Source organism: Myzus persicae, unplaced genomic scaffold (assembly GCF_001856785.1).
Source record: "Myzus persicae strain clone G006 unplaced genomic scaffold, MPER_G0061.0, whole genome shotgun sequence".
NCBI lineage: Eukaryota > Metazoa > Arthropoda > Insecta > Hemiptera > Aphididae > Myzus > Myzus persicae.
Genome location: NW_019104097.1, coordinates 4932 through 15343, shown reverse-complemented (window position 1 = coordinate 15343; position 10412 = coordinate 4932). Strand labels below are relative to the sequence as shown.

Genomic DNA, 10412 nt, shown 5'->3' with positions numbered 1-10412 from the left:
AGCTGCGATGTTCAGGTATTTATATAAACACATATAGAATTTAGAATAATATTACTATTTTAAATATTGAAGAATATTCAGTATTATTTTATTTTAATTGTGACAGGGAAATGCTTTGTTTATTTTAAATTGTATCTATCGTAATTCATACTATAGGCTGTCTACAGCATTTTTATTAATTTTATTGTATTTTTTAAAATTTAATTAGGTAATAGCTATTATGATAATAATATCATAAAAACAGATGCCCGTATGAATGTGTAACATAAATATACAAACACATTATAACAATAATAATCGTTTCTTTTGATTATTATCGTAGTTCCAGAAATTCGTATTTTGGATAATGGGCGGGTGGCGGTATGATAAAAACGATAACGGATTACACACACTAATGTTAATTTACTACCCACACATAGACAAAGCCAAAATGTTCATGTCATACAAATTGCCTAAATATTACTCCTTAAAACATGATACGCTGGAGCCCCCTTAACTGATTTTAACCAAGTTTCTGATCAACCCAATGGTGAAGTGGAGCGCTATTATAATACAGTTTATACAGAAGATTTAGAAATTTTAAATAGTTTACCTATGATGAAACAAATGTTTGTAAAGTTTAATACATCACTCCCTTCTTCAACTTCTGTTGAAAGGCTCTTTAGTGTAGCTGGAGATATTTGTACGAAAAAAACGAGCTAGAATAACTGATCAAAATTTTGAAAATACATTATTGTATAAAATAAATATGAAAAAAGGTTGATTTAAAAAAGACTTTTTTTTTATGAGACGTAAATAACACAAGAGTAACGTCATTGTAACTAGTAACTTTTGAGTAAAAAATGTAACGTGACGCATTACTTTTGTATCCGAGTAACTATCAAGTAATCTAGTTACTTATTTTATTTTGTAACTTGTAACGTAACTTAGTTACTTTTAAAAAATAACTTACTACCCAACACCGGTAATAGGAAAAAATGCAACTGAAAAAACCAATGCTTATGAATTTATGATGAATGAAAATTACAACTATTACAAGCGGCAATTTTATTAAATAAGCAGTGCTGCCATAAATGATAAACAAATATGAATATTCCGACATACGGCTGCCTTGGAGAATTTCGAATATGTCGGACGTGTTTTTATCATCACCAATGGATGGGGTCCACGGCCATATAGATAGGTCTGGCAACTCGACAGTGTTTGTACGTGGTTGGAGTGTGCCGTTATTGTATACGGCATATCGGGGGAATGCTATGTGGCGCTATCTACATTCATAGTATAGCATTCTAAGTATTACAAATTTACTATTTTGGTGGGATAGATGGCGAAACAATCATATACAAGCAAATATAGGAGTTATTATGGGCATATTATAATAATATATTATACCTATCTAAAATTATTAAATATAAATATTAAAAATTATTTGTGTACCTATCTAATTTATGGTAAAATTAATTGATAATATACAGACATACAGTTTGTCTAGTACTAGTCTTTAGTTTCTAGTTGTTGAAAATAATAAATTCACAATGCCTAGAGTATGCTCAATATGTAGAGAAAAAAATGATCTAACACTTTTTAGAGTGCCGATCAATAGTGTTTGAGCACAAAAATGGCAAGAGGTTTTTGGTACTCAAGAAACATTAGTTCCCGGCAAAACTGTTTTGTGTGAAAAACACTTTTTGTCAACAGACATTGTAAGACAAAATGAAATTAAAGACCCTATTACAAATCATGTTATTTGTACAGTGAGTATATTTTTAATACCATAATAATGAAATATCAAGAAATTTGTTGAACTAGACCAGTTTAGAACTATCCCATTCCGGGATAATGCACCATGTAAATGATATGGTCCAAACATCTCTGTACATTATTTTTCACACCGGTTTGGACGAATGAATTTTTTGTAAGTTAGGGTGGAGTGGCCAGCTCAAGCATTTTTTTCTAATGATATTTAATTTATTCTATCTACAGTCATTGAAAAAAATTGCTTGCTCAACTTATCATTAAAGCAACTATTTTGTTAGAAAAATCTGGTGCATATGTTCATGGGTTTATTGCCGATGGTGCTCAAACAAACAGGAAAGTTTGGAACGAATATGGTTTAGGAGGCAAGCTAAATAATTGCCGAAACTATGTTGAACATTTTGTCGATCCAGAAAGAAAATTTTTTGCATTTTCGGACACACCTCATTTGCTAAAAAATATCAGAAATCGTTTTTATAATAAAAAAGAACTTGAGGTAAGTAACTTGATCACTATACATTTGTAAACAAATTGAATTATCCATTTATGTAATAGACACCACTAGGAATTATAAAATGGAAATTTTTTGAAAAATTGTATGAAGAAGATTGCCATGTAACAAGCTCTTATCTAAAAGTTTGTCCAAAAATAACAAAAAATCATGTACATTTAGTAAATTCATCTCTGAAAATGAGAGTTCGTTATGCAGCACAAGTAAGATCTAATACATTAACATAAATTGAAAAAATATAATAATATTTTAATAATATTTATTTACACTTAGATTTTCAGTAATAGTGTTGTAGTTGGTTTGGAGTTTTATAAGAAACGAAACATAAATGGTTTTGAAAATTGTGATCCTACAATTAAGTTTTGTGAACTAATTAATGACATGTTTGATTCTTTAAATCGTAAACACACTTTTGATGGAATAAATTTAGAATCATCAGACTATAAGGTATAAAAAAATTTAAAAAATAGGTATATTTTGAAATTAAATTAATTAATTTAATAGATTTTGAAAGAATCATTACAATTTTTAAACGATTGGGAAGACATGTTTCACAACCGCAAAATAACTGAAAATCAGTTTTTAACAGCTAACACAGCTGAAGGTTTACGAGTAACACTTCAGTCAACATTAGATATTATTGAATATTTAATTACTAGATACAATTTCACTTATGTATTAACTGGAAAAATAAACCAGGATGCATTAGAAGTAAGTCGAGCTATTATTAAATGTAAAATTATTTGAATTTTAATTTCTATATCGACGTTAGTAATCTATTTATTTGGCTTAAATTCATACCATAAATTTCATTCATTTAAAATGTCAAAAAAGTAATTTTTTTTTTAATAATACATTTTCAGCGTTTTTTTTGGAACAATTAGACAAGCTGCTGGAGCAAACGACCATCCAGGAACCCCAACATTTATACAGTTGTATAAATTGTTGTCTGTATATAGTATTTTGCGTCCTCCAAAGTATGGAAATTGTTCCATTGATACTGATACATCTAATCAATCATCAAATTTAATAAAAATTAGTGACTTAAAAAGTATATATGATAATAAAAGTGAATCTGCATTAGGAACATTAAAAAGAAAATTAGATGACATTCTACTCGAAGATTTATGGGAGTTTACAGATATATCAGAACATGATTATTCATACGCACCTGTAATAGATTGTTTGATATATTATGTAACAGGATATTTGTGTAAGCAAATATTAAAGAATAGTCAATGTAGTGTATGTAAAGAAGCTATAATTTCGAATGGTAAACTTCAAGGTCCTGAGTCTGAATTGACAGAATTGAAGTCTAGGGGAAAACTGATACACCCAAATAAAAAATTTTTTCACTTTATTTTTAAGATTGAAGAATATTTTATACTTCACATAGATAGTCCTTATGTGTTTGAAGAAGTAGTTGAAGATATATTGACTAATGAATGTTTAGGTTTCCCTTGTCCTCAACACAAAGACGAAATAATTACTTACTCCATAAGGTACTATATCAATATGCGTATGCGCCAATTTACTAAGCAGCTTAATCAAAATAATCAAAAAGAAAATCAAAAAAGAAAAAAACTATCAAAATTCTGTACTACATAAAGGTTTTAAGTTTATATGTTAATATTTATACATTGTTGTTAAAGTGTTAAACAACTAAACCTATATTTAAGATATTACTTATTACTATTTATTATGCATAATTAATTATAATATTATACTTTGTCATTTGTCTTTTTATTCTCCACTTTCCAGACTTCTAATTCAATTTCAGTAGTTAACACAGGCAACATACAATTAATCATGAAGGTACAATTAGGTAATTTAGTTATATCATGCTATTAATAAAGTTTTATAAAAATGTAATACAATAGGTATTATATTATTATAATAATAATATAATATGTATACTGGTACTACCACAGAAATACAGAATATATGAAATATATATAATTTCATATATTTTGTGGTACTACTATTAATATATGGCCGTGTGTAGGCGATCGCATCGGGGGGAATGCTAAGTGGCGCTATCTACATTCATAGTATGTAGTTCTATACTATATAGTATGTCATTAATTTGTAAGTAGATAGCGCCACATAGCATTCCCCCGATCCCGTATACAATAACGGCACACGAAAATCGTAGAGTTGCCAGACCTATCTATATGGCCGTGATCACGGTTATGGTTTAAGATAAAAATGTAAGATGATAATATTATGTTAATATACCAATATTTCCCGCATAAATTTAAATATTATTATAATTAATATTTACTGTAAATAATCATAGGTCCCAAATATTATAGATTGACTGTATAGTACACAAATCTTTGGTTTTTTGTACTAGTTGAATACAGACTAATATAAAATTATCTGCAATGGCATTTTACCATTATAATAATATAGTAGTTTATATTTTATGTTGGAATTACCAGTGATGAGTGATTGTTATCTATAATGACATACTCACAAAATAATATTTATTAGTGTACCTATGCTATATATTATTAATTTTGTGTTGGAATTGCCAATAATTGTTATCTGTCAATATGTTATGCCATATTTTAAAACAATAATTTTATTAGTGTGCCTGTGCTCTGTATTACAATTTTAAGATGTCTTCAAAATTTAGAAAATATTTTACCTCTCTCAATAAGTCTGAGCATAAATGTACTATTTGTTTAAATATTGTGAAAGGCACAAATACTACAAACATGAAAAAACATTTGATATTGAGACATCCATCTAAGATAGAAAAAATACAAGAAAATCATGAACAAGAATATATGGTAAGTCATATCACTTCAGACGAATAGACACTTCTAATTCATTTTATTATAAAAATTATAACTATAAATTACTTCTACAATTGCACTTTAAATTGTAGAATGAAGATATTAATCCTGATAGTCCTACTGTAACAACAAATTCGGAAGATATACATGTACAACCATCAAATATGATGCATTTTAAACAACAAACAATTACAAAAACTGTGCAAGTTTTCAATAGTTATAAAGGTCTTAATAATTTTAATATATTATTATTCAACATTTTTTTTAATTTTCAACTAATAATTTCTTTAATTATAAACTGTTTTCATTCATATTTCAGAAGGTGGTCAAAGTGAAATAAAAATTACAAATACTATTTTGTACATGATAGCCAAGGATAACTTGCCACTAAATACTATTGAAAAGCCTGGATTTATAAAATTGTTAAAAATAACAGCACCACTGTATAAACTACCTAAATGCAAATATATTACAAAATGTATGGATGATAAATATGAAATTATAAGCGATATGTTCAAAAATGAACTCAAAAAAATTGAGCATTGTAGTATCACCACTGATATTTGGACAGACAAACATACAACCAAGTCATTTTTAGGAGTCACTGTTCATTTTATAGGTAAGTCTCCCCAAAACGTTAGATTGTATTAGTAATAAACTCAGTAAAATATAACACCTATATAATATATTATGTATATAAATTATAAATACCAATACTAGAATATAAAAAAAAAATAATATTTTTCAGATGCTGGAGATCTTAAATCTGCAATTCTGGCAATAAAATTGCTTGATGATGCACATACAGCTGCAAACTTAGGTGTACANATAGGCACAACATTTGTAAGGCATAATTAAAATAAATTAATTCACAAAATTGTCAAATTTGTAGAAAGTGAAAAACAAAATATAATTTTAGCGCCAAAATAAATTTATTTATTATCAATATTAAATACGTGTGATAAGACCCATTGGCCTCTTTTTAAATGGCGGATGGTGACTTCAAGTCTTATCACAGTTAGCAATCTAGTTTATTCTATATATCAGACTTAGTCCGTGCCCCTAGCTATGGTCCTCCAACTTCACACACACGTCTTTGAAGAGACGCGAGTCTTCAACTACTGCTGAAAGGCGTCAATAAGTCAGTGATGTGTAGCTAATAAACTATAATTTCTCATAAAGTCTTATTTCCCTATTTGTGGCGACACTGATTTGAGGTAGGTTTTGTTTCTTCACATTTTTAAGAATTACCGTGTGCTATGATTTACGAAACATATTATTCCGTAATTCTTTAAATGTTTAGAATTCATTCATTTAACTATTGTTATTTTTCTCCTCCTAATCAACTTAATTTTCTCATATTGCTTTAATATTTGTACGTATTTTTAAGAGCATAGTGCTCAGAGTCTTAGACTTAAGTTCTGGATGTAATACCTATAAATATAAAATTTAAAATGCAAAATCTACAAGCAAAACCAATATCTAGTAGTTGTGAATCAGAATTATTCGAGTTCAAAAAATTGTCTTATTCGGAAATGTATGATGTCTTACAATCGTTACGCCAGTAAGTAGGTGATTTAAACTGCCAGATAAACATTAATGATAAATGTTTGTTTTTAGACATGGGGTTTTTTGTGATATTAAACTGGAAACTGATGATGGTACCATCATATTTGGACATAAAGTGGTTTTAGTATCGGCTAGTCCATATTTTCATGCAATGTTCACAAATTTTGCTGAAAAGAATAAAGATCTTGTTGGTATAAAACAAATAGATTCTACTATCTTACAACTCTTAATAGACTTTATTTATTCTGGGAAAATTATAGTGACTAAAAAAAATGTACAGGTAATAATAGATACAGTTTGATTTTATTATGTATAACAAAATCATTTAAACTATTTACTCCTCAAGGTTTTGTTATCTGCTGCAAATCACTTGCAGTTAAACGATGTAAGCGAGGCATGCTGTGAGTTTTTACAGAAACAACTGCACTCTACAAATTGTCTTGGTATACATGCGTTTGCTGATTTACACAGCTGTAAAAAATTATTAACATGTTCAGAATTGTATATTCAACAAAACTTTTCGTATGCAATATTATTTAATATCCATGATAATGAGCCTTTAAAGGAATTGTATTTATTGTTATGTTTTGATTCATAGAGAAGTTGTTGAAGGTGACGAATTCCTATCCTTGTCATATGAACAATTAGTTATGTTGATCTCCAGTGATGAGCTTACAGTTGCTTCTGAAGAAAAAGTGAGCAAATCAAAATTGATTATTGTTGTATTTTAGTATGAAGAATGGAAAATTAAGTTATTTTGATATATAATCTTCTTGATTTTTAAATTACTCATTACAATTTATACCTAAACAACCAAGAAGCAGACTTATTATTTGAGTTTAAATTTGAATGTTGGTTTAATTTAAGAAAACAATTTAAAATTATAAATGAATGAAAGTTTTTTTGATTGCTGCACAGAAAGCAATTATCAGGTATAAATCACCAAGTTGATGCTATTTGTTAATTAATTATAAATTTAATTATTTTAATGATAGAAGAATATAGGTATACTTAATATTCCTTAATTTGTCTAAGTTGTTATAAAGTTGTATACGTTTTCGTTGTTTATACATTTTACACACGAGGTATTATAATACACGTAACTTATAAAACATTAAATACACTTTATTACCAACCCTGAAAAAATTGACCATAAAGTACAAAATATATGACCAAATAACAAAATACAAAATATGCAATACTCATCGAAATCCAAGCCCTATTTAAGTTTCTTTATTTTTGTAGGTATTTGAATGCGTTATTCGTTGGATAAAACATGAGTTGGATTCTAGAAAATGTATTTTACCACAATTAATGGAACATGTACGTTTACCATTAACATCTGAAAACTATATATTTCAAAAAGTAATTAAGGAACCTCTTCTTGATAATAATCCTAAATGTGAGTTCTTTCTTTAAATATTCTTTTATTGTGGATGCATTAGTATTTTATGTTTTTATAATTTTTAAAGGTAAAGATTATATAATGGAGGCTTTACATTTTAATTTTCTTAAGAGAAACCAGTCAGATCAGCTTATCACTGTTCCAGAGTGCATCCGGATTAAACCTAGACGCCCTGCTGGTTTACGTAATGTATGATTTAATCATAATTTATTTCTCTCCTAATATTTTTGATCTATTTATATTTCACAGGTAGTTTTTGTGGTTGGAAGCAAAGGGGCAATTGGTAGTACAGAATGGTATGATCCAAAAATCAACCGATGGCAGACAGGTCCAGAAGTGATGCAACACCATAATGAAGGTGGTCTTGTTTTATTAAAAGAAAACTTTGTGTTTGCCGTGGGTGGTGTAAATGGAATATCCTCCCTTCAGTCTGTTGATGTGCTAGATTTATCATCAGAATCACCCTGTTGGAAATCATCTGTAAACATGTTAGTTAAAAGACGATGTTTAGGAGTTTGCATTATGAATAATTATCTGTATGCCGTAAGTTATGTTAAAAAATGTAATTCACATTTTTTTTAGTTATTTCTTTTATAATTTAGAAACTTATTAATTATAAAATACATTCAAGGTTGGCGGATTTGATGGTTCAAGTGGTTTAAATAGTGCAGAAGTTTTTGACTATAGTACCAAAGAATGGAGTATGGTGTCTAGTATGTCTTTTAGGAGATCTGGCGTTAGTGTTGGAGTACTGGAAAATCTTTTATATGCGGTAAACTAATATTTACTTTATTACTTTTAATGTGTAATACATATTTTGTTACAATAATAATCGCTATGGTAATAAAAAAATCTCCCATGCTTCATCTTGGATTATATCTCCAATTTAAAGTCTTTTGATAAACCAAAAAATAATTAATTTTTAAACTATAAAAATGTTTTTAACATTTTTTATATCGAATAATAAAAAACACTGTTGCACAGTCAATGTCCTTGTCTTTAAAATGTGAAAATTTGGTTGATTATCTTGGAGTACAGCCTGAGTTTTTCTTACCCTCGAAAAACAGTTTCTGCAATGTTTAACATTTGAAAGACATAAAAAACACTGAACACATGTGGGTATAATGTCCTCTTACTTATTTACATTGATAGCGTTTGAAAATAATAATATAAAATATATACAAGCAAATTAAATTTTGTTCAATGTATATTTTCAACATTATATTAAGCTTAAATGTATAATTTTGATTACAAAATGATTCTTTATTAGTTGATCATCCAGCTTGATTTTTAATTTCTAATTATTTGTTTAAATTTTACAATATTTAGTTTGATATATTGATAACAATGAATGAATTAAAAATGTAGTTTTGTAATTAAGAAAAATTAATGGAGTTGTTATTTTGAAATATGTTTTAATTTAATCGTGTAGGTTGGAGGTTATGATGAGGATGAGGATGAGGATTTAAAATCTGTTGAATGTTATCATCCCAGTCTTGATACATGGACACCAGTCGCAGAAATGTGTGAACCTCGCTCTGGTGCTGGTGTTGGAGTGTTAGATGGTGTACTCTATGCTATAGGTGGCCACAATGGATTTGTAATTCTGAAAAGTGTTGAAGCTTACAGTCCAAGTACAGGAGTTTGGATTACTATTGCAGACATGCATTTTTGTCGGGCAAATGCAGGTAAATACTCTTTTAATAATTCAAAATTATTTTATGAAACAATTTATTTCAAATGTAATTAATTTGAGTAAAATTTTTAATATAGGTGTAGTTGTATTAGATGGTTTATTGTATGTCATTGGTGGAATTATCGGTGTTACTTGTGGTTCTGTAGAATTCTATAATCTAATCTCTAATACCTGGACATTGCTAGAAGCTTCAATAAATGTACCAGAATATTGTGTGGGAGCTGTAGCCATTGTTAGACCTCCTAATTTTATAACTTGTTAGAATACCTAAATATTTTTTTTTATATAAATTGTTTTTCAATTCATTCATTTGATTGTGTTTTGGTTTTTTATTATGTAAAAGTAATTGGATTGATTAAAACAAAACAAACAAGGTTTGAAAATGTAAAATACAAAATACTTTTCTTATTCTCTTTATTTATATACATTTTATAATATCTAACGACTTAGATCTATCATCATGAAGTACTTCAAAAAGATTTATTGTTATTGAATAGGTATAAGTATATATAATAATATATTGTAAAAGAGACAAAACCGAAAGAAACGCCTGACAAATAATTAGTTTATTAAATGTATGTGTTTTGTGCTCTCAAAACAGTCAAAACTACTTAAAAATTAGTTGAATTAAGAGTATAAATCTGTATATTTGTTATTAAGTAAAAAATAAAA

The 10412-nt window shown here is 27.8% G+C and overlaps 1 protein-coding gene across 1 annotated transcript; it reads left to right on the top strand.

Moving 5' to 3' along the window:
• The first annotated feature begins 6197 nt into the window (after positions 1-6197).
• LOC111038706 (kelch-like protein 3) lies at positions 6198-10096 on the top strand. The gene is made up of 10 exons (XM_022321923.1): positions 6198-6634; positions 6691-6919; positions 6986-7161; positions 7238-7334; positions 7885-8041; positions 8112-8233; positions 8294-8587; positions 8676-8816; positions 9477-9732; positions 9818-10096. Exons 1-10 carry the CDS (start codon positions 6525-6527, stop codon positions 10000-10002), a joined length of 1767 nt encoding a protein of 588 aa, XP_022177615.1. The 5' UTR covers positions 6198-6524; the 3' UTR covers positions 10003-10096.
• The last annotated feature ends 316 nt before the right edge of the window (positions 10097-10412 follow it).